At 34.4% G+C, this 20,734-nt stretch overlaps 7 protein-coding genes across 7 annotated transcripts; 3 read left to right on the forward strand and 4 right to left on the reverse strand.

Annotated features, from left to right (window-relative positions):
* Window positions 1–231: 231 nt before the first annotated feature.
* RO3G_00545 (uncharacterized protein) lies at window positions 232–741 on the reverse strand (the record flags this gene model as incomplete). Its single annotated transcript, XM_067655136.1, has 3 exons — window positions 232–236; window positions 420–521; window positions 693–741. 3 exons carry the CDS (start codon window positions 739–741, stop codon window positions 232–234), a joined length of 156 nt encoding a protein of 51 aa, XP_067511237.1.
* A 1,435-nt stretch (window positions 742–2,176) lies between these two features.
* On the reverse strand, window positions 2,177–2,658 carry RO3G_00546 (uncharacterized protein; the record flags this gene model as incomplete). Its single annotated transcript, XM_067655137.1, has 2 exons — window positions 2,177–2,550; window positions 2,607–2,658. 2 exons carry the CDS (start codon window positions 2,656–2,658, stop codon window positions 2,177–2,179), a joined length of 426 nt encoding a protein of 141 aa, XP_067511238.1.
* Window positions 2,659–4,211: 1,553 nt separating this feature from the next.
* Window positions 4,212–7,101, forward strand: RO3G_00547 (uncharacterized protein; the record flags this gene model as incomplete). Its single annotated transcript, XM_067655138.1, has 5 exons — window positions 4,212–4,656; window positions 4,714–4,780; window positions 4,905–5,910; window positions 5,969–6,415; window positions 6,508–7,101. The coding sequence occupies 5 exons, from the start codon at window positions 4,212–4,214 to the stop codon at window positions 7,099–7,101; spliced, it is 2,559 nt and encodes an 852-aa protein (XP_067511239.1).
* A 2,573-nt stretch (window positions 7,102–9,674) lies between these two features.
* Window positions 9,675–10,688, reverse strand: RO3G_00548 (uncharacterized protein; the record flags this gene model as incomplete). Its single annotated transcript, XM_067655139.1, has 1 exon — window positions 9,675–10,688. One exon carries the CDS (start codon window positions 10,686–10,688, stop codon window positions 9,675–9,677), a length of 1,014 nt encoding a protein of 337 aa, XP_067511240.1.
* A 547-nt stretch (window positions 10,689–11,235) lies between these two features.
* On the reverse strand, window positions 11,236–12,305 carry RO3G_00549 (uncharacterized protein; the record flags this gene model as incomplete). The annotated part of the gene is made up of 5 exons (XM_067655140.1): window positions 11,236–11,666; window positions 11,725–11,907; window positions 11,990–12,017; window positions 12,087–12,178; window positions 12,284–12,305. 5 exons carry the CDS (start codon window positions 12,303–12,305, stop codon window positions 11,236–11,238), a joined length of 756 nt encoding a protein of 251 aa, XP_067511241.1.
* Window positions 12,306–14,974: 2,669 nt separating this feature from the next.
* Window positions 14,975–15,301, forward strand: RO3G_00550 (uncharacterized protein; the record flags this gene model as incomplete). Its single annotated transcript, XM_067655141.1, has 2 exons — window positions 14,975–15,122; window positions 15,291–15,301. The coding sequence occupies 2 exons, from the start codon at window positions 14,975–14,977 to the stop codon at window positions 15,299–15,301; spliced, it is 159 nt and encodes a 52-aa protein (XP_067511242.1).
* Window positions 15,302–18,660: 3,359 nt separating this feature from the next.
* RO3G_00551 (sodium/hydrogen exchanger 3) lies at window positions 18,661–20,467 on the forward strand (the record flags this gene model as incomplete). Its single annotated transcript, XM_067655142.1, has 4 exons — window positions 18,661–18,792; window positions 18,856–18,932; window positions 18,985–19,191; window positions 19,243–20,467. The coding sequence occupies 4 exons, from the start codon at window positions 18,661–18,663 to the stop codon at window positions 20,465–20,467; spliced, it is 1,641 nt and encodes a 546-aa protein (XP_067511243.1).
* Window positions 20,468–20,734: the final 267 nt, after the last annotated feature.

Genomic DNA, 20,734 nt, shown 5'->3' on the forward strand with positions numbered 1-20,734 from the left:
TTGGGATCAAACAAAACCACGATACCATGCTGGCAGTGATTAAAGCACTGAAAGCCACTAAAAGATGAGTAGAGTGTTTTATATAATTCGTGTAGATCACTAAGAGAGTCCAAGTAGAGATCATTCATCATGCAGTGCAATTGAACAAGAATGTGGTATTCTGTAGACATCTTAACTTTATTTAGTTTTTGATATGCTCCTTTGGCCCGTTCTAACGTCTTTGCTGTACGATTAGGCTATATAAAGAATATGTAAGATATGAATAAGTGCAAAGAGAAAGAGGAGTACTCGTTAAAGCATCACCATATAATTTACCATAAACATTATTATATAACAACAACGATGCTGTCCATCCTAGTTACATGAAATTCCCATTTATAAATTTGGCTTCCTCTTGTATATTACACTTGGTCATTTACCGTTCTTCCAATCAGTTCCTTGTCCATCACTTGAAGTCCTTCTACAGTCTTGCATTAATCTCGCATCATACTCATTAAACATCATTGGTGTGCTATTTTGATCTAATAATACAAATAGTAAAAGCTATAACTTGTAAGATGCTTTTACATTTCATGAACACTTCAAAAAAAAAGTGGAGAGGGGAAGACTTGCATCTTGTTGGTTCCCCAAACAGAAAGCTAGAAAAAAAAAAGATCGAGTAGGATCTCGCTCAGGTTCCGCTTGATTGCTACCTAAAACACTGTCATTTGGAAGTGAACCAATCCTTCTAGAAGTCTTCATAGAAGAGGTCTAGTGTCCACTGTGGAAAGGTTGTCCAATGGGAGCAATAGGTGTGATAGATCGTCGAGTAAAAGGAGATTCTGACAAGAATAATGCGTTCGGCGCAGTAGAGCGGCTATTTAACAGCCCCAGAGTAGAACTATTAAAATCAGATAAAGGCTAAGAACGATCATCAAAGTTGAAAAGAATGAAGTGAATGTCCCTTCTAAATGATGTGGTATTGGCATAAATGGTTGCTATGGCCTTAAATGCGGGAATTGGGTAAGAAAAGGCTGATTACTAGTTGGCTCAACGAAACCAGGCGGTTTAAAGGATGAGCCAACTAGTGCCTCAATTAGCGTCTGTTGCCTACTTTCAAAATCGGCTGAAGTATTATTACTCACAGGCGCTGATACTTCATTTTTTGGGTTTACTTTTGGTGCTTCTTTAGCTACCGATATCATTGTCTCTACATTTTTCAGGTTCTCTTTCTCTTCAAGTCTTTCCTTTTTCTCTTTTTGTTCTTTAGCTTTTCGTTCTCGCTCTTCTTTATCTTTACGTTCTTTATCCTCTCTTTCTTTACGCTCCTTTCCTTCCTTTTCCTTGCGTTTTCTCTCGCGTTCTTTTTCTTCTTTTACTTTACGTTGTCGCTCCTCTTCCTTTCTGTGGCGTTCTTCTTCCTTCTTTAGACGTTCATTTTCTCGCTCTTGTCGTTCTTCTTTAAGCTTCTTTTCTTTTTGTTTGCAAATTACTTCTTCTTCTGCTTTTTTCTTTGCTTCCAGAGCAAGCCTTTGTTCTTCTTTTTGCTTTTTCAATTCCCTTAAAAAGATGTTTTAGCAATGTTTTTACCTATATTTCTATTCTTTTTACCTTTTCCTGTCCTTTTTTCTTCCCCTCTCCGATTGTTTCTTAGTTTCTCTTTCTTCACGAAGACAGTCTTCCTCCTCAAGTTCTTCTAAAAGCCTTTGCTGGCGCTCTCGAGCCACTTTCTCTCTATATGCAACAAGCACCCTTTGCTCAAACATACGAGCAGCAAAAATTTGAAACATGCGGCGCCCTTCCTCCATGCGCTGTTCTTCTGTACGAGTGTCCTATAAGCCAAATCTTTAATAAATTTGAAAAACAAGGAATATTTTTACGATTACCTCTTTCTCATCTTCTTCATCAGCATCTTCCTCTTCCTCTTCTTGAAAGCAATTACTACTTTGATTTAAAAGAATATCTTCTCTTTGAATTTTATGTTCAGCAAGACGTTTCATGTCTAAAAAATTTTTACTGTTGTTTTTTTAGTAAATCATCTGCCATAGTTAAAATGTCACCTTATAAACAGTCGTCAGTCTTTCATTCGCTTGTCATCCTCTTTTATGGAATAACTAACCTCTGGCTGTCAAATTACTTCCAAGATTAAAATGGTTGCTGTTGCTTGATAATCTTAATGGGATATGCTCAATATGTGTCAATTCTTCAAATTGGTTTTTTTAGGGTATGCAGACATTGATGAACAAATGGTTAGACTATTTTCATCATCAAAGCCTCCATTGTCCTTTTCCTCATCGTCCTCTTCTCCTTCTTCTTCATCGCTTAATTGATCAATATCTTTCTCGTCCTCTTCTTCTTCATTGTCCTCAATATCTTCATCCTCATCTTCGTCTAAGGTATTATTAAATGCATCTCGGTATATATTATCTCCAAGAATATAACTAATAGAGTGAAGTAAAGAGAATGCTACTGCTGAGGAAGATGTGCCTCGAGTTTGCTGTTGATGATTAGCATATTGTTCCAATTTTTCATAATACGCATCATACAAAACTTCTAATTCGGCTTCAATGGCTTTTCTACTCCTTGTATGAGCTCTCTTTCTTGTTATGAACAACAAGACGCGTCACCTCTTTTTGCCGCACACTGAGCAATTACAGATGTGTTTCTGTTGTCTTTCATTTTCCGTAATACTGCTTCTTTTTCAATCTTCACAAGTGATCTTCTTTCCTTTTCACCTAATTGAAGCCAACACTCTCGAATCTTTTGTCGTTCTTTTATATTATTTGGACTTGATCAAAAGTTATCATTCTTTTTATTCTTTTCTTTGATGTTATTGTTTGCATGATTTCCTCCGTGTCGAATAATATTGGCTTGTGTCTTGGTTTGACTATTACTTGATTTCGACCTTTTTTTGTTCTTTTTCTTCTCTTTCAAACTTGACGTGGCAATACACTCACTATTATTCATAGTTTGTACTGTTTTGTTGTATGGCTTTTTGGACTTTGTCATTAGACCAAAGAGCCAGATGAAACAAAGGTCAAGTAAAATTTGAAAAAATAAAAGACAGGATCTTTTTAAGATGAATTATTAAGAGAGATTAAATACAATTGCTAATTTTTATTAACTTTGAAAAAGATGGACTTACACGTTTAAAGGTCTTGACTTTCTTTTGAAGTAAGCAATGCTACAGCCAATCAAAACTCATGGTTTGGCAGCACAGGACCAAGTTCATCACATAAATCTTTCTCTGAAAAAGTATGTGAGTACATGTTGACAAGGTTGAGATTCACGGGATGAACTTGGCATAATTTTTTCTTTTTCTGAGATTAAATTAAAGTAGGTAGGTTTGAATTTAACTACCATTAAACAATAGGAACATGGCTTTCGAGTTCAAATTGACAGTGATTTCTTGATGAGGCATTTCACAATAAACTTATTAATTTTTAAGCTATAAACTAACAAGATATGAGTAATCAATTTATTTTGCTTTCATTCCTTTCATTTTCCCTTTGAAAGTTCTCCCTTTTTGATTTTTCTTGATTTCCTTTTTATGAAGTGTATTCAGTTGATATCTTTGAGAGTGGAAGAGTTCATTAAAAGGCCAGTTCAATTTCTAACTAAGCTATTTCGTAAAATAATACTGGTACAGTGCCATATTTCTATAAACATGCTTTAATTGTTTATAGAATATAACTACTATTAAAGAGATCTATGATTTAGATCTTTCCTTTGTATGTCAAAGATGATTAAAATATATTTATAGTAACATATCTTCTATCTTAGTCATTTATTGATAAAGTCGTCTTTTAAATGATTGGATAGCAGCAAATAAAAAGAAAATATGGAAATAATAAATGCAAGTGAACCTAATCATAAAAAACAAGAAATGGATCAAGGAGGAGAAGTATTGGTAAACGATAAGCCAGATTGTTATTGTTTATATGTAGCTCAGCTTGTCTTGTAAACTAAATATTGTTTATATCCACAGTTTATCAATGTCATTTCTTTTATGTGCGCACTCGTATGTGTGTGTGTATATATACTATAAATAATTGTATCTACGGAAAGAAAAAAAAAAAAAAAAAAAGAAAAAAAAGTATTTTTTTTTGCACTTTTTTCTTTTTCCCTTTTTTTTTATTTTATTTTCTTTTGCTCATCCCACAATGTCGTCAAGGAAAAGAAGTAATTCTATAATTCCAATTGAGTTCATGAAAGACGAAACAGACGGTGGAATGGAAAGGGCAGCATTAGCTACAGTATTTGGTGTAAGAGAATATACAGAATCAAAAATTTTCTGGAACCATGATACCACGTCAACAATTGAATCCACTAAACCTACAGAAACACCTTGTAGTTTACCTTCTATACCCAAAGTGAGTGAATTTGGTGATATATGGCAAGAAACAAATACAAATGCTTTAGAGAAACAAGATAAAATGCCTTCAGATCTTTCTAGTTACCCCACTATTATATTCGATATAATTAAATCAGACGATGCCCCATTTATCTCTTGGCAGAAAGTTTTAAAAAACCAACAGCATGAAACTAAAAAAAGATCCCGTTGGTCAACGGAGTTATTTTTAAAAAGACAGGAACAGGTTTTAAAAGAGGAACCTCAAAAGGAGATTGAAGCAGCTACTATTGAGAAACTAGTAGAAAAACTAACAAGTTCTCTTGGTAATTTGTCTTTTGTATTCATGATAAAATAGAGTTGTGATAAAATATTCTATGTAGATTATGCTTTCATGACTGATTTTTTTCTCATTTATCGCATATTCTTGACACCAATACAACTTATAAAGTATTTGATTTTACGATACAAATGGAGTTTGGAGAAAGAAGAGGAAGAAAGATACATAGCACGAATAAGGTATCTTGTAAAAAAAGTTTCTTTTTGAGTGAATAAAATACTCACATCCAAGTAGAACTTTTGTGGTTATTAGACACTGGCTACTTAATTACTTTTTACATGATTTTGTACCAGATAAAGAGCTTCGTGTCATTCTTACTAAATTTTTGAATGAAATGTCACTCAATCCAATCGTCAGGCAATCACAAAGGGATCAACGCATCATACAGACCCTTAAACGGGTTGTTCAACGCCTTAAAAAGATATATTATACCTCTTCTTCTCAAGTCCAAGTAATTGAACCACCTCCACCCACATTTGAACAAGAGCGTGTAAAAGCAAAGATTAAAGATTCGTTATCCAAAAGTGCACTTCGACAAAGATTTCATGGTATCCATGTCGATGCCCGTCACGGAGCCAACACAGCCATTCGAGATCAACGGACAGCTCCTGTACTCGTGATCGGAAGCCCGCGGTATAATTTATCCTTTCACTCGTCGACACCAAACTATCAAAAATCTCTGCAGAACAGAAGCATATCCTCTTTACCTATACATGTGGCCAACCACGAAGAGGAAGAAGACGATGGCGATAACACTTCGTGTACCTCCTTCGAAAGTTATTTGACCCCAGGCAATTCTGATGTGGAGCAAGATGAAAAAGAGACAATTGATGAAGAATTAAATCAAGAGCTAAATGAAATTGATATAAGCCATGACAGGCCTCCTTCGGCTACTAGTTTACCATTACCACAACAGAAGAAGTTTGAAGATGCTAGGAAATCACACTCGTTTTATAATGCACAATTGGCTATACAAATTGTAACCACTCCCTCCAGTGAAAGCACGAATTCTTCGTTGGACTATCCTACTAATGATTGCTTTCAACCAAGAATAGATATGTTAAAGAGGCAAGAAGAGCATAAAAAAGGATTGATGTATATCGATAGAATGAATAAGCCATTACCTGCATTGATAGTGGACTCTAGTCCTGAACCATCCATCCAGTCAGACTCTAGTTTTAACTATCCTTCATCTTCTGAGCAGTGGAAAATGTCTATTAAAAATAGGCATTCTGACAAAGTAAATTACAAAATGAAAAAAAAAAAAAGTTTCGTATTGATTTTTCTTTTTTTGCTAGTCTTTAAAATCAAGGATAGTCGAAGTCGACATTCCTCTCAATCATATAACTCCTGTACCCACATCATCTTTAAAGCCAGTTTATCAGTCTATCTTATTAAACTATCCCACTTCATTCATTGCAGAGAAGTTTTGCTTAATTGAAAAGAATATTCTACTTGAAATCAATTGGGAAGAATTGGTTGATGTTAGATGGACAAAGATGCCTGCAGGTCAATGTCTACAATATGAGTTCCCAAAAGACAGTAGGCTTGAAGAAAATAGTAGCAACACTGAGCACAGTATACCGCTACCAGGTATCTATTCAAGAACAAAGAGGATGAAACAGCAGCAAGAGCGAGAGCAAGACGGATCAGAAAGAGGCATTGAAAAAGCAATTCATCGATTCAATGCTGTTTGTCAATGGGTTTCAAGTGAAATCGTACAGACAAACCCAATAGATGCAAGGGTAAAGCTTATAGAGAAATTTATTCGCTTGGCCAAGGTATATATACATGTATGTACTTTATTTTATTTACAAACCAGTGTGTTTTGCTTTAGAAATGTAAAAAATACTGTAATTTCAGTACATTGATTCAAATATTACTTGGCTTACAATCATCATCTGTTTCAAGGCTTACCAAGACTTGGTCTATGGTGAACAAGCGAGAAATGAGAACACTAAGAAGACTGTCTACATTTACTTCACCAACAAAGAATTGGAAACATCTTCGTGATAGTATGACGCAGGTAGCCGAAGAATATGGTGAATCACCAACTGAAATACAAGTAGAAAAGCTCGGAAAAAGTACAATGACAATTAAATTACCTTTTGGTGGTTGTATACCTTTTTTGGGAATTTATTTATCTGATCTTGTCTTTAACAGCGAGCTACCTCCTTATTTGGCGCCGTCCTACAAACCTAACAACTACCATAATCAGATAGAGACCACAGTGTTAAGCCAACCTCTTGTCAACTTTAGGAAGCACAGGATTACAGCAAGTATCATCAAGAAAGTTTTGATATTTCAAGGATTAGCTAAAAGATATCCATTTATTCGAAGTGCAAATGACGTGCTGTATTCTACTTGTTTACATGTTGTTTCTCTTGATACAAATGAGATACAAGAACAAAGTCATCAAATCGAACCGTGAAAATTCTTACTTAAATTTGACAATGTAATATAATTGTATAAAAATATCTTGTATTTATACATACTGTGCGTCTTTGATTTTTTTTTTTTTTTTTTTCAGTTCAATTAAAAGCCGAAATCAACGACAACATTTTTAAATCTCAGTAGAATGGAAAAGTACAAAAGGAGCATACTTGAAAGAGTTTCTTTTTCTTTCATTTCTCCTTTATCTTTTTTTTTTTTTAAAAAAAAAAAAGATGATGATCGGACTTCACTTTACTCTAAAGTGAAGAAAAAGATGAATGGGACATATCCAAAAGGTGGCGGGAATTCCTGTCGACCTACACTTATCCTCGCCTTCTCTCTTCGGTGTTGGCTTAACATCATGGCGGGGAACTGGCCAAGTCAATAGGCCTAGTATATAATCCTAGATCTGGCATTTTCTGCATCTGCGTGCGCTGCGTGGTCTTTCTGCAAAAGTAAACAAGGATACCTTCTAGTATTGCCGAATCCGCGACCTCTTTGCCTACTTCTTGAAGGAAACAATTGGAAAAACAGATAAAACAGGTCTTGATCTAATACAGTTACTCTTTTTTTTTATTGATCTTTATTTAATAAAAATAAATATCTTGTTAACATCAAAATGAAAATTAAGAGAAAAAAAAATTTTCAATTGTGTACAAAAACTTTCAAAATGTTGTGCTCTTTTGGTCGCGTAGTTTTAGGTATGTTTACACTGAGCGAAAACATGTCACCTAAGAAAATATATGAAAAGTGCATGTTTACAAGAATATAACTTGTATTTACAAGAAATGAAAAGCGAAACAGACCATGTAAAACATTTTGCTAGGGTACATCTGTAAATCTAAAATATATGGGACCCTTGATCGGTTGTACAAAGCCTACTTTTAACTAAATGACACTAGAAAAAAGGAAACGCAACATGCAATCGCTCACATAGGCTATTTTCAAAATATAAAAAGCTTTTGATAAAAAGACGTTCAGATTTTTCCAGACAGATTCGATGATCTTTTCGATTCTCTTTTTGCCTATCAAAGCCTTTCTCCTTTTTCGGTGGTTTTTGACAATGTTTATATACATAATGACACATAGCTTAATAGAAACACAGACTAATAAAACTTACTGGTCGCGAGGCATAGCTGGCGCTGAATATTTTTGCAATGATGGATTATATTTGTTAAAATAAATACTAATAGTGGAGTAAATATCTTGAGTCAAAAATAAGCAGTAATATATATGAAAAGGATATTGTACTTTGGACATTTTTGAAGTATAATAGAATATACAAAGCTTTATTATGCAACTGTCAACAGTCTCTGCTTTTTTGCTTTAATTTTATGCAAAAAAGTATATTTTGCTAAACTAACCACACATCAACAGTGTGTTACCTATGCTAAAAGAAAAAGATATTGTTTTGTGGAACGTAATCTAAAAGACGGCGTCCATATGCTGTAAATTTTAAATCTTTAATTAAAGTGACACTATGTTTTCTTTGACAACTTGCCTAGAAAAGCTCTACAAATCTTTTTTTTTATTCTTGCTACAGGTTGTTTGAAATTTCATGAGTGTTTTTAAAATGTTTTTGTCTCTCTGTTGCATTTTCTATGAGTTTCATAACCAAAATATTCTATTTTTTGTCTACCAATATCTGTAGTGAGAATAGACTTTTACTTTTGAAATCAGTACAAATCTAGTAACAAAAAAAAAGGGGGGGGGGATCAGTGATATACATTAAATCTTTACAAAAATAAAAATTTATTGCAGAATTTTGAAATCTGCTAACATTTAATATTGTGGCCATACATATTCGGTACCAAAGATAGCCTTCTAATCAAAATATCTATTCTTTATTTGGTCCTTACTCTATCCTTTGACTTTATTTCAGTATCAAAGAATGGAAAGAACAGAGCATAGTTTCAAACTACATACCATTTAGATAGTTTCATAAGTTTGTGTTGTATATATGCATACGTTAAGCTTATCTTGTGTATCCTTTCTCTTTCCTTTGCCTATGTAATAGTCTGACAATTCTTAAATACTACTGGATGACTGCATTTTTGCCTTTAATCTGCAATATCATATTTTGACGACTAATACTTCCTTGCTGCAAAAGAAGAAATAGAGGTTACTGAATTCCATAAGAAAGCTTCTGTAACTTTCTAGAAATTATAAAGAATGAGACTATTCGTAGCATGAGCTCCTAAATGATGCCAAAAAAAAAAAAAAAAAAAAAAAAAAAAAAAAAAGGAAGTATGTAGCAAATTCATTGCAGAAGACGCATAATAGCTTATAACACAAGCATAAATGAAAATCATTTTATGTAATTAAATGAGAGGTGGTATTTTATACCAAAACAAAAAAAAACCCTTTCATTGGAATCCGGAATTCCGAATCTGAATTAAATGCTCTGTAACACCTTACAAAAGCATTTCAGACTTATCTAGATCATATGTATTAAAAAGAAAGGAAAATCAAATCAATCAATGTTGGTTATTTGAGTAATGACATGATTCGCATGCATTTTCTATTATAATGTTTTCTTGCTTTATTTTATTAGTAATTGTTTTTAGAATATTAGCGATTAGTACTCAAGGCCTCTGTGTAAACGTCTTCAAACCAAGAGAACCGTTGCTGTGTTGGTAATATCTTTAGCGTAGCTTGTGATTCAACGGGTAAAAGGGGTATAGGTGTATTTTGAAATATATGATCAATAGTAGGAGATGCATTGTGTCTATTAACTTTCACTCTAGGTGGCGGCGATAATGAAGGTAAAATCTGCAGATTTACTGCTTTTTTAGTTGACTTCTGTATCGATGGTGAGCATGAGTTTTCATAAATTCGACGTTGTTCACTCAGTTGACCAATTTGCTCTACCCGATGATTTTCAATTGCCAAATTAGTTGCAAAGTAAGCTAGGTTTCGGTAGATATCGATAGGGGAGCATTTAATTGGCCCTGACATGGCCTGGTTTATAGCTTGTTCAATTCCAGGTATCCTGATGACAGCTCTAAATAAGATCAATTGACATGGATTTTCCAAAAGGGCAAATGCTGGAATATCTCGAACGTTGGAATATAATGTAGCAGATGTAGAAAAAAATCTTCCATAGTTAGAATCGATAAATTCAATCAGTTTTTTACTGGTAACCGCAAGTGATCTGGCAAATTCGATTGCTAGTGGGGCATCTTTTGAATCCGATTTTATACCTAACGTAAGCGTACGAATCATCTCTGAAGATAGAGTTTGGTTATCTAAGGAGGCAATAGTTGACAATGTCTGGTTTTTTAAATTAGCAATGACTTTCTTTTGTATCTCCGCAAGAGCAGTCGGTAAAGGTTTGTCATTTCCATGCTGAAACTGGACAATAGGAAACGTGTATCTCCTCTGTCTGTCAACGACGATATGACGAGAAAGGCTCTCTCCTTTTCCTTCTTCCAATACAATAAATAGGCCTACTTGAATAGAGGATGCAGAGGTTTGTTGTGGTTCGAGAGATTTATGGACTGTCATCGGCAAATCTGCAACTTGAAGCATGTCCTGAAAAGTATCAAAAAGAAAGTCAGAAGGAATCCTGAGCTTTTCGCTCATTGTTTTTGCAATAAAGATAGGATCCGCAAATCTGAAACCAGCCGACAATAGTTTGTCTAAGCCTTTAGCATATCTAAACCTGCTGACTAGAAAAATGTATTTATCTTCGCCGTTTGAGTTATATACAGATAATGCATCGCTTAGTGGCCTTTTTTCAATTGAAGCTATATCAATAGTAGCTTCTTCTTGGTTGGGATATTTGGATGTCTGGGGCAATCTAAATTCGCTTTCGGTAGTAGCAGGAACTGCATCTCCACAATCTTGCTTGCCCAGTAAATTTGAAGAAGAGCAATTGACTTGTTTTACACCCTTACGTAATTTTTTAACGATCGGTAAATTAAGTAATCCTTTCTTCTCTTTTAAGACTGTATTCGTATTCAAAACTGAATCATACAGGCAGCCTAAATACGCTAGATCAGTAAAGTGAAGCTCTTGTGCCAACACGTTGGATGCATTAGTAAAAATCGTCTCTATGTCTTTATAATCTGTACACAAAGAATGAAACAAAACAACGTCGTCTTCATTGACTTTCTTCTGCCACTCAATGCTAATTTCTAGCAGAACTGAAAATAGTGGGTGTTTTGGTGTGAAATTTCTTATGATGCCCTAAGAACATGTTGGCTTCCTTTTTGTAAAAATAGTACGTTTTTCTTACATTTGGATTTCGTTCATCTTCACTCAAAATTTCTTTTGTAGGAACGGTACCATCTACTTTCACCAAAATCCTTCCATTTGTATCAAAGAGAACAAGTCCTAAAAAGATTCGCTTTTGTCTGTCCTTGTTATTTTTCAAGAAAAACGATTTAATGCGTTCAATACGGCCTTTTGTGCTTAAGATGCACAATATGATACAAGCAAATACTACAATTCCAGCAACGACTCCAATCAGACTTTGTGTTGCCATTTCAGGTTGAGGAGGTTTTGTATTGGCTGTTCCAGGGTAATACACAGTACCAGCAAGTGCTGTGTAATGCATTCCTGTATAGTATTATAATTAGCTGAAACATGAGATAAATAAAAGTAGTTCAGATCATACCGCACACTGCTACACCCATGAGCATGGCACAACCTAAACGTTTGTACCACTGGTTTGCCCACTGTTCTCGTAACTTGAAAAAGATCAAAAGAGCGGCAGTTGCAGCACAAACTGCAATGATAATTGCACAAATAACGTAAACCGTCCTGTTCTTCAATATAAAGTAGGCAACAGCCAGTTGACCTGTTTGAAAGCTATTAATTGGTATTTCCCTATCCTTGAGGGCATTCCGATCTGTCATTTGTATTGGCATGAATTTGTTTACCTAAGTAGTGCATTGAAGCAATGCCTAACTAATGTGTACAAAATAAACATGAGGTTATACAAGAATTTCAAACCTGAAAGAGGTATATTTAACTTACACCAGCAATGATTCCACTGGGCACAATTCTGGAAATTTTTGCTTCTTCAGTGATACCTACAAACACAAATGCAAGGAAGACAGTAATGATAGCTATAAAAAGGCTGAGAAAAGTAAAGCCTGGAGAATAAGATAACGAGTGTTTTTCATCATTTTTCAGTATGATCGTCAAGCATTTATTTCCTATAAAATGCATACACCAAATACCAACGCCACCCATAGAAAAAGCTGAAGCCAACAAAAAGAACCTGTTTAAAACAGAGGATGTCAATACGAGAATAGAAATACACTTGTAACTATACCAGTTGTTAAAGCCTCTGATGTGCGTTCTTCTTGTAAGAAGCTCTAATGCTGTCATAGCTCCCAAGACTGCGATCAAGTAACTAGTAAAAATGATTCCACCGTCATATTGTGTTTGAGCAGGATCAGTTTCCATGGAAAATTCAGCGACAGATATTAAACAAGAAAGAAAAGATAATAAAAGCTTCTATGGAAAATCTATCTTGATTAAAAAAAAAATGGTACAGAATAGATATGCTGAAGTATGTCTTCTATTGAATATTGAATAGAACAACATAAAAAGTTATTATCTTCTTACTATTAATGTCCTTTTAGTTTTACAAGTTTCAGCGATTATAAATACCCTAGAATCCTTTCTTTTCTTCATGGTTGCCAATTTATAGCCATGTCTCTATTTCTCGATGAAAGTTTGTCATACGATACTAAAGCGTTGTCACTTTCCTTTTTCACAATAAGTACGATCACTTGAATTCATGTGTCAGAAGCCTTGAAGTTAAGAGATAAGCAAAAAGGGGCAGTTACTAAATATACTTCCTTGAAAACTTGGACTAGACAGCATCCTGTAAACATAGAGCAAAAAAGGACATCTATAAAGATCTATGCCTTCAAACCGCGAAGTTTAACGGAAAAAAAAAAAATTAAAATGTTACACTGAAGTGTCCTTTACTTTAATGCAATTGAATACAAACAAGCATAAACAGTAAAATAGCTCTCTAAGGCAAGATACAACAATAGCTCATTAAAAAAGAAGTGTAGCCATACTGGTAGGGTATATGAAGTGTCAGTCTCAGTCATCAAGACATAAACAACATAAGAATAAAAGCGCTTATCTCCGAAAAGCAAGGCAATCATCGATTGCAGCCTAGTTCTGCTTCCTTTTCAGAAGAGAACGACGAGAGTTTTATTAACAGTGTGGAATTGACTGTTGTTTAGAAAGGCTTAATGAAGCCGAGAGTATGACCATGACCGTAAATGAAAGAGCATATAGTAAAAGAAGAGGACCAGAGAGCGAGACAATAGATCTTTTCTTTCTTTTTTTTTTTTTTTTTTTTTTTTTTTTTTTTTTTTTTTTTTTTTTAGAGAATATATGTCAGGTTTGAGAAGCTTTCAAAATGATATACAAGTTACAAAACACTTGGATATGGAAATGCCTGGTAGCATTTAGAGTATAGTAAAACAAGAAAAAAAAAAAAGGAAAAACTGAATAATAAGAAATACTTGTGAAAGATAGATTCAAAAGGAGGTTTCTGATCATAAACGCAATACGAGAAAAGTTTATAGAGATAGTAAACTGATAAAGCAAATGAGTCAGGTTCTAGATGTCTTACAGCTAAAAATATTCTTGTGGTTTTTTCAATTATAAGGAATACATATCTAAAAAATAAAAGACAGAAGAATGAATTTCTTGAGATGTCGGTCATGTCTTTATTCTGAATCTATCTATACAATATACTATAAAATGATCAAAAATTGTACATGAATTTAAACCACGATGTAAAAAAAATGGCTGCTTCTTTCTATAAAACTTTTACTAGCCGACCTACTCGCTGCGCTCGCATAACGGTCGTCATCGCCTCACGGCTCGGATCCTGGCTTCCCCACACCAGTTAATTGAGTGTTAATAAAATGCAATGTTATTGATAATAATAATATTGTTTATAAAGCAACATGTGTGTTTTAACAGTAAGAAAAAAGATATATACAGTAGCGGACAAAACTGGTGCACAAAACTTTTTTTCAGCTTTTAACTACCATTACTTGCTCATGGTAATTGCGATAGTCATGAAACTATATTAGAAGGAAGATATATTAGTTATTAATACTATTAAATAGTGCACGATGCTCAGATTGTTCAGTTTTTGAATCAAGTGTATGTCCCAACTGAGCCGTGGAACGAATCACTTTACATAAAAAAGAAAGTCTCATCCAGGGATATTTTTTCTTTGGTTATGTTATATACAACTAGATTTGATGAGAAATCGTTGTTATCTTTCATAAAGTGGTGCAACACCAAGAAAGTTTTATACATGAATCAAGAACAGGAAGGAAAAATATTGAAGGATCAAAACGGTTCAAAGGTTCGATATCGAGTCTTATGGACATTAAAAAATGAATATTTGAATGGCATTGCTTTATCAATTACGGAGCATCTGCCAAAGTACTAGGCATATGTCAAGAACCTCAAGTGTTGTGCTCCAAAGATAATCATTGTATAGCAATCAAGCATTATTAACGATTGATAGTGTGAGTATATGGAAATGTAGTTTTATTAATATGTATGTATATCTACCAAAATAGACTGGTGAATGAGGAGCAAGTGCTTATATTAAATTATATAAAGATCTGCATAAGGCTGTGGGCATTTCGCCATCCGCATAGTACATATATTAATATCTACACTGTGAAAAGTATATAAACTCTGGACATATATTATTAAATAAAATCATATATAATTTTGGGTCCTATTGAAATCTCCATTCTTATTTTTGTGAACAAAACATCAAGAAAAACAACTTCACAATCATTGGATACGCCAGAAAGTCTCCAGGCCAGGAACATCAGGAAGTGAGAGTGGGTTTGATTCAAAAAATGGTCAACAAATTGTATGACACGCTGCTTGTGGATAAAGTATTTGTCACTACGTCATGGCGAGCAAATGATACCATTACATTCCGCGACACGAATGGAAAAAATGCCCAATTGACGCTTTTGAGTCAAGTGCATGGAAACACTCAAGGTAATAAACGTAAAACACTTAATTCTAATCAAATCACTCACAGTATCATATAGATCTATTGGAATATATCTGCACATCAAAAGACAACTGTCTAGTCTTAAAAGTACTGGATTATTCATGAAGTCCTTACGACGACTCTGCTCCCAATATTTATTCAATTTTATACAGTATATATTTGATATACCTAAAAAAAGCTGTGTAGATGCATTCTTTTTTTTTTCTACGTATAGTGTGCATGTTAATCTTTGCCACTTTGGTCTAAACACTTTATTGGCCTAAAAGTGATAAAATAGTAAAGACAACTTCAACTTCTGAGAATCCGCCACTATACTAATGAATGCAGTCAAATCTGAGGAGCTTAAAATAAAATATTTAAAATTGTTGTACTCTAAGTATACATATACAATAGATTAAGAATCTGTTTCAGCATCCTTGCTTAATATGGTTGTTCTATCATTACCACAAATTTAATTAACAAAATATGAATAAACAAATTAAAAAAAGTACCATATAACATGGTTACATGTAGTATCTCCATTATTTTAGGCTTTTGTAAGTCATGTACTGGATTCCTGTATTGTTTTAAACTTTGCTTTAAAGAGCCTGCTTCTTCCCTCCTAGTTATTCTATGTATTATAATCTATACCAATTATGGCATTGTCAATAATTTTTTTAATAGGCAGTCCCTTTTGTTTATGTATAAGAGGATAGCCTGTAGTTGTTAGGAATGATCACAAGTCCATATTGTAATAATGATTGACCAATAAAATATGATTTGAAAAGAAGCAGTCAGAAATTCTCCTGAAAAAAAAGTATAAAAAAAGCTTCTATTCCCTGCTTTTTTTTTTATTCATTCAAAGAACTATCTGAACACTCGTAGGCGCAAGTTGAAAGGTGCGATGATAGGCATTTCTTTGCCTGACTTCGGGAGGGTTTTCTTTAATAAAAACTACCTAACTGGCCAAAGGCTTCGGCTGGAGGGCGGGACAATGGAGGGTTTTTTCGCAGTCCTAACTCATTTCACGATGGGGAGGGACTTTTTTACCATTTATGTAAATGAAAAAAAAAAATGAAAAAAAAGAAAAAAGAAAAAAAAAAGGCGTAGAGGTGAACCACAGCCATTGAATCAGTATCTATCTTTAAATAGATAGATGCATTTTTATGAGGAACCAATTATTTCTATAAAAGTCATAAATATAGGTTTACATTGTTGGTCATAGATAGGATATATAAAGAATAGAGGGTTTAACATAAACAATTACACATCAACCAATTAATGCCTAAAATTTGCTAATGAAATCAAGCACTCGAATTCACCAGGGTTATGACATATTTTATGGAATAAGGAATCACTGGCTTTGACCAGTGTCAAGGGGACTGGAGTAAAGAAAGAAAGAGATCAATATCATCACAGTACCTTATTTATAAACTCTTGCCTATCAAATTCAACAATGGATCATTTACAAAATGCCAAAATAGGATCATATTCAATCACGGTCTGCAAACGAGGAGCAATACAAAGAAGAGTAGAACCCGAAAGTTTAGTTGAAATTGACTTTTGAATCGCCTTATCCGTTTCAATATCAGCACTAGTACATTTGCACTTAACATCGCAAACGTTCTTTTGAATTTCTCAAGACGTCCTTTTCAGTTTTGTGGGACGCTTTCTTTATTTTTAAGACACCTATGACATATAAAAAAACATGTGCGGTAAAAGACTAGTAAAATGAATACAAGTTTTTATGCAAAACCCAATCTGCACCAACTACTACATAGCTTCTTAAATTTATGCCGCACTTTTCTGATGTAAACTTCCTGCGCTGTACTACTTCGTACAGCTTTATTCTATAGATGGATCTATCTATAACTAATTCAGTGGATTATTTAGTAAGCGCTAGTATACTAGAAGCCTATAAGTAACACTGTGTCATAGCCAAAGTTGTAGTGATTACCTAAGCTCTACGTAAATATAATCGCCAGAAACAAATACAATAGAAAAAAGGCACTTTAAGAAGCATGCTATTATTTTTAGATATCCAGACACATCAACGGCGGTTTTTCAAGCCCTTATATTGAAGTATACTGAGCGTCAAGATGTCATCTCACTACAAGACCAATGCACTCTAACAAGGAATAACCAACACGTTTACTTCAACATAAGATCAAGATAATGCAATAGTTACAACTAGAAAACATATAAATACCTTGCCGTCACGCAAGCTCAAAGAGGATATAACTAGATTTTGAATAAAGAAGCTTATCAAGGTACTCTATTTGGCTCTACTTAATATTCATATTTTAAAGTTAGTATTTTGTAATCTTTACAAAAGTTATTATTGGTATAATTCTTAATCAGAGATTATGATTCATTTCACTTTGTAAGCTTCGATAGCTCTTAGCTATAAAGATAATATTTGCTAAATGCATGTGTATAATGATAATAGCATTAACCAAATTACCACAAGCAGAAGTGCCTTCATTGTTCTTTCTTAACATGTGAACCCAAATGACTTCACCATCACTGAATTTTTGAGCAATACGCGGCTGCTAAGAGTGTTTATATTGAATAATAATAAGTTGGAATATTTGCCCTCCATTTATCTTGCTTTCTTGAGTAGGCTTTAGTAGTATTGACTGGACGACTGTTCATGCTTTGAGAAATAATCATCTGGTTACTATATTGCATAGCAGCATTGTTGTCTATTATGCGTTGCAAAGTTGGATTGGCAACTGTTGTCCTTTGGCTGCTTGATTGTTCGTTGTTGTTCATCATTTTATAGAATAAAGAAAATAAGGTATGTGCTAAAAAAAGTCTGGAAAACGCACACTTCTATACCTTTACTTCTTCTCAATAAGCTAGTTTAAACATTTTGAGCTCAACAACTATTAGTCAGAATGAGTAGCCTTTGTTGATGGCTTCGTTGACTTTGTCTTATCTCTTTAAATCATGTCAATCTTTCAGACGTTTGAATCTGTCTTTGGGTAATTACTCTCCACTGTCAATAGCTCCATATTGATAAGTCAATATTAGGACCTGTTACTATGAGACCCGACAGGTGAATGCTTTAGTTTTTTAATAATTATTCTCATTTTCTGAAGTGATAGGACTCATCAATACTTGAAAAAATAATTCGAAAAGGGAAATTGCCTCATAAAATTTTGTCGGAGATAAAATCATGAGTCCCATTGAGTCCTACGATTCAGTTACTCTGGCTCTCAGCAGCGAAAAATCTCCGCCAAGACCAGTGACGCTTTAATAATGCCTTTTGAAATAAAATATCTTGGCCTTTTTTTCTTAATCATTTATAAATGGACTCGAATAATGGAACGATAGCGGATGACCAACCGATGGAAGAAGAAATGTACTCTTCCTGGGCTCTTTTAATATTTATTACACTGCTCATGGGTGCTTTATGGACAAGTTACTTTTTGCAACTAAGAAAGATTCGAGCCATACATGAGACGGTTATATCTATTATGGCAGGCAGGTTTCGTTCAAGTCCTGAATAAGACATCATATCTAACCAAATTCACAGGTATGATCGTGGGTCTAGCTATCAAGCTTGCACCTGGAACCATTATTCAAGGTATGGTCAAATTTAAAGAAGGTTTCTTTTTTAATTTGCTTCTTCCGCCCATCATTTTAAACTCGGGATATGAGCTGAAACGAGTAAGATACAAGTTGGTTTACTATAAAAAAGAAAAGAAAAGAAGAAAACTAATTTTTATATAGCGTAATTTCTTTTTAAATTTTGGTACAATTTTAATATTTGCGATGGTTGGTACTTTTATTTGTGCTGTTGTTACTGGGTAAGAGCAAAAGAACAATGCGATGCATAAAAGAAACTGAGCGACATCTTAGAGTTTTAACATTTATTTATGCTTTGATCAACCCCGAAGGACTTAGCATCAGCTTTTTGGATAGCATGATTTTTGGATCTATTTTATCAGCTACAGATCCAGTTACGATCTTGGCCATTTTCAATCAATTACATGTTGATCCACAACTGTTTTCTATCATCTCTGGTGAATCTTTGTTGAATGATGCAGTTGCTATTGTTTTATCAGAGTAAAATTGAACATGACATATCGTGTCACCTTACTTTAACATGATCTTTAGTACCCTTCGTCAATTTCGTGGTCAGGATTTGCACGCTGTGAATATATTTAAAGGCATCGGACTCTTTCTTGGCGTCTTTTGGGCCTCAACATTGATCGGTATTCTATGTGGTGTACTTGTAGCATTGACCATGAAATTTTCTCAACTGTATCGATTCCCAAGCATCGAAGCCTGTCTTGTCCTATTGATGGCCTACAGTAGCTATTTTCTTTCCAATGCTATCCAGATGTCTGGTATTGTCACGTTACTTTTCACAGGCATTACACTCAAGCACTATGCCTATGATAATCTCTCACTGAAGAGCAAACGAGCCACCAAAGCCATGTGCCAAATACCATCTCAACTATCTGAAAACTTTATTTTTATCTATTTAGGCATCAATTTATTCACCCAGGACGATCTGGACTACAAACCGCTCTTTATCCTTGTCACTCTGGCCTTCATCTGCGTTGCTCGATATGCCTCAGTTGCACCCTTATCAACATTGATCAATGCAATTTGTCGAGCATTCGGCAACCCTGAACAAATACCTAAAAATCATCAGATGATGCTCTTTTGGGCTGGCCTTCGAGGTGCTGTTGCATTTGCCTTAGCTTCAGGCATCACAGGTGAGAGTGCGCCTGCGATGCGAACGACGATATTGGCTGTAGTCGTGTTGACAGTGTTATTGTTTGGTGGAACGACGAGCCGTATGCTTCAGATTTTGGATATTAAGACGGGTGTTGTTGAACCAGATGAATCTGGTAGTGAAGAAGAAGAGGATGACAGAGGAAGATATCAGCAACTGAACACGAATGCAGATTCAACAAGCGCACATAATAGTAACAGAAAACAGTATGACGAGAATGATGTCTCGATCGGTAGCTTACTCTCTGGTCCACTGGGTGAACCTATCCTGGAAGACCGAGCACCTCACTGGTTTGTATCATTCGATGAGAAATGGCTTAAACCTGCTCTCACAAAGAAACATGTACAAAGAAATCAATCGCTGGCTGATTATTGGAAAGAGAAGAGAAGAAAGATGGAAAGGGTGAATCGAAGTATGTTGGACGGTATTCATTCATTTCGTTTGAATGATGATGATCAAAGTGACGCAGTGACCCTTAACTCTGTTAAAGCTTCTTCAGCAAATAATAATAGAGGTTATTCGTCATCGAACATTGTAGTTGGATCTGGAAGAATGTTTGGTCGTTCACCGACTGGAGGATCTGATGAAGAAGTGTAAAAAGAAATCGTTTTTATAAAACAAAGCATGTAAACATTTAGCTTATTCCCCCCTCTTCATTTTTTTTTTTCATTCTCTTTTTTGATATCACATATTAAAATAAACATCTAATGACCGTACTTGCTTATCCATTTTATCATTATGAATTAACAAGTGTTTCGATCTCTAACCATTATAAAAAAGAGTCCTAAATGAAATTGTGCATTATTAAAGACACAATGCGCTGTCAACTTTCTTGGCAATTCAAAAAAAGGAAGGTACCACTTA

This window comes from Rhizopus delemar, genomic scaffold (assembly GCF_000149305.1).
Source record: "Rhizopus delemar RA 99-880 supercont3.1 genomic scaffold, whole genome shotgun sequence".
Lineage (NCBI taxonomy): Eukaryota > Fungi > Mucoromycota > Mucoromycetes > Mucorales > Rhizopodaceae > Rhizopus > Rhizopus delemar.